This window comes from Pinus tabuliformis, chromosome 2_2, assembly GCF_031772625.1.
Source record: "Pinus tabuliformis cultivar Carrire ecotype Pingquan chromosome 2_2, CPIR1, whole genome shotgun sequence".
In the NCBI taxonomy this organism is placed as follows: Eukaryota; Viridiplantae; Streptophyta; class Pinopsida; order Pinales; family Pinaceae; genus Pinus; species Pinus tabuliformis.
In genome coordinates this window covers 1,133,641,824-1,133,645,494 of record NC_142300.1, presented here as the reverse complement: position 1 = coordinate 1,133,645,494, position 3,671 = coordinate 1,133,641,824, and the positions used below count along the sequence as shown (strand labels likewise).

General features: G+C 35.3%; 1 protein-coding gene across 1 annotated transcript; it reads left to right on the top strand.

Annotated features, from left to right (window-relative positions):
* The first annotated feature begins 1,935 nt into the window (after positions 1–1,935).
* On the top strand, positions 1,936–3,450 carry LOC149197381 (membrane protein PM19L-like). Its single transcript, XM_089403901.1, has 4 exons — positions 1,936–2,605; positions 2,723–2,942; positions 3,079–3,124; positions 3,234–3,450. Exons 1-4 carry the CDS (start codon positions 2,479–2,481, stop codon positions 3,387–3,389), a joined length of 549 nt encoding a protein of 182 aa, XP_089260027.1. The 5' UTR covers positions 1,936–2,478; the 3' UTR covers positions 3,390–3,450.
* The last annotated feature ends 221 nt before the right edge of the window (positions 3,451–3,671 follow it).

Here is a 3,671-nt window from a genome sequence, read left to right as displayed (position 1 = left end):
TCTGTTATGAGGTTGGTTTATGAAATAGGATCATATAGAATAGCAATCTTATTCTTCTTGATTTGGACCTCAATATAGAAGAGTTTAGTCATCTTCTTGTCTTGATTGGGATGGAGGCTACTAACATTCACTTCTTTCTAATCTATAGTGTAAACAATCCTTTCTTCTTCATCGTTGTTCCTCTCTACTTAGATGCTTGAATCCACATCTAACAAGTTCTTCTTGGCACCCTTCTTGCAGTTCTTTCGATTCAACTCTAGATGTCATATCTTTCAACTCATCCTCTAAATTGATATTATACTCATCTACCACAAATATATTTTTCGAACGTTTATCTTACACCACTAACTAGATATTAGAATTTCCCACAAAAACCCCAAAAAAGTTATTTTAATATTCACATGATATGTAAAATATCATTGTTATTCCACTAAAATAATTTGTCACAAAGCATCTTACAAGTTTATGGAATTATGGAATTACCATGAACATTGTCATCCATATGGCTACTACAAGGACTTCTAATTTCTATATTATTCTTCAATATCCCACTTATAGATGTTTTGCTCAAGTATGGAAAAATAAATCAATAAGGCTGAAAACCCTTGTTATCTTAGTAGCTCAATTTAATATGCCCTAATAACCATCTAGGGTTAGGTTTTGGGTTTTAACATGGCTCAATACCCAATTATGTTAAGGTTTTGGACCCTCTAAAATCTTCTTGAATGTCCACCTATAATAAGCTCCACATGTGTGAATAATGTGACCCAATGTGACATTCACTCAATATCATAGTGGTCAAAAGGATATGTCAATGTGTGAGAGACATAACTTTCACATATGAACTTTAATTCTTGTTACCATAAGACTATTGGAAAACTCTCCATTTATGGAATAACATATAAAGGTTGTGAACTTTGTCCACAAAACATTAATTCCAAAAAAAACTATTTAAAATCTTAAACAAGCTCTAAATAATTCTAAACTCTAAGCTACCAAAGTAGATTATGTCTCTACATTAAACCTTACCAACACCTAATAACAATGTTTTCCCCCTTAGTATATCAAAATAAATAAAAAAATAAGAAAAATCTATTTTAAATGATAAACCAATTAACTAAATTAATTAACCCATACACCAAATATAATACAACAATAGAAATATCGTAAATTTCAATAATATCAAATCTTCCCCTAAATTATTAAAAGAGTGACTATTAAGAGTTTTAGAATGATAGTGAAAACACCCACCATAAAATTTGAATAATTTTAGCTTACTATTAATTATATATATAAACATCACACATGGGGTTATAATTGTCACACAACTGTAATAGATAGTGAATACCTAAACTAGCATAAAAATAATTGCAAGTTTATTCAGTCCTCTTGCCACCAACAACCAAGTCATGGATGATGGGCCGCATCATGAGGGAAACGAGGAAGTTCGTGCTATCTTACTTATGCAGATACCCGTGATTCAAAAATATAAACAAAAAATATTCAAAAAGATTCAGACACAAGTCAGAAACAAATGTTCAAAATATATAATATGCGTAGTGTGGGTTGTGAGCAGAAAGCGACTACATTACAATTGAGATGTCAGGGATTAAGGAAACAGCTAGACACAATCCAACTGTTTGCTAAGAGTTTGCTTTGGAATGTACACATGGAGGGCAGCAAAGGCGTAACCTAAACAGCGGATAAAAGGTTGCAAGTTTCGGTATATTCAATTGATTTACATGATATGAATCATGGCTTCCCAGCAGCTTCTAATGATGCTGAGGTGTTTTGGTTTATTATTGAGAATCCTTTCCAACGAAAACAGACCAGAAAACTAGGTTATGTTTGCTGGAGAGACAGAGGCCTGTAACACCCACAATACATTTTATGTTCTTTATTGTAATACAAAAAGTCTCATTGTTTGTGCAGATCTATGCCCATATCAGATGAAACATTTTTCATTTTCATTTTGAACTCTACCGTCAAATCAGAGAGGTGCGAAACTATTGAATAGAGGCTTATTCATAACCCAATTTTAACAGAATTCACATCAAGTATTTACACACTACCGCCATTAGGTTAAATTTCCCTATTTTCATCCCTCCACTCTGGTTTGGGGTAAAGAAATCGCTGTGTTTGGAACCAAGAATATTAGTGTATGACACGTAAGTTCTCTTGTTTTCTAACTGTCCTGACAGGTGGCGGCCGACTCTTTTTTTTCCATCCTTAAATACGTCAGCTATGTCCTCATACGAAATCTGGAGAAGTTTCTGGGAGCGTTGAAGTTGCAGGATGTTCTGCAGAGTTCTTGATCTTTACGCAGTTTTCACTGGAATGAATTCTTATACACAAGTAGCGTGCTTTACTATTTAATCAATTTCGGTATCTCTCCATCGACCATTGTTGTCAGTTTCGTCTGCACCTCTGCAAATTTACCCTCTCTGTTGGTTCATTTTAAGCTCGATATATATTATTATGGCGTTTGGAATGGTGAAGTTTATCGCAGGGTTCCTCCTGCTGTTGAATTTCTGCATGTATGTGATTGTGGCTGCTATTGCTGGATGGGCTCTCAACAAAGCCGTCGACCACACTTACTCTACCGGTAAGTCATTTCTAACCAAAACCCGCATATTTTTATGAAGCGATATGTAATAATAATTTGATAGAGTTCTATGTTATGGAGTGTTGAACTAATGGATTGCATGGCGAAAACTTGCAGGTCCTGGAGGCACTCCTCCTGTAGGGTTTTCTCCAATTTACTTTCCAATGGGGAATGAAGCGACTGGATTCGTGGTTATTTTTTCCTTGATAGCCGCTGTCGTGGGAGGTGGTGCATGTCTATCAGGAATCCATCACATCCGGGTTTGGACTGCTGCGAGCTTCGTTTCCAGTGTTGCATCGGCCATGACAGCTTGTGCCCTCACTCTTCTCGCCATGGGGTATATGATATCTCTACGAACACATAAACATATGAATTCATAAGTATAGTATATATGAATTGAAAACAATTTTTAATCTAGATTATCTATAGAATGAAGGTGAACTCATCTTGTTTTTCTCTCACAAAAACTGCAGGTTAGCATGCAAAGAAATCCATATCGGTGGCAGAAACACAAAACTGGTATGTACTAAGAACTAAGTTTTTTCATAATCTCTTGCTTTCTCTCATGAGCTAAGCCATTCCATAATTCCTTTTATGTTGACCTCTGGTTATTTGCATCTGTGAGCAGAGAACGCTGGAGTCATTTCTTATTATTTTGTCTGGAACAAAGATCTTCTATATTTTACTCATTCGTGTTGGATTAATCGGAGGAAAATATTCTTCTACAAAAATACCCACATCTTTACAACGACAGCCTAGCCTCAGAAACGAAGCAGGCCCATGACCTCTTCTGTTTAATCGTATATAGTCTATAAACTTTAACATATATAGCATCGTGTAATCCATCCAAAGATCATGAATGGCTTGTGTTGTGTGAGCTGTAAAATGCATGAGAGTGATTGGAAATTATTTCATTTTTGGAGTCTGATTCATGAAAAATCAACTCTGAATTTGAGCAACAGAGTGTGAAGTCTTATTTGACAAAAACTTAGCTTTATTTATTGATGGAGGTTTGGCCTCAATATATTTCTGATAACAATAAGTCATCGGCTTCGGCAGTGCGCAG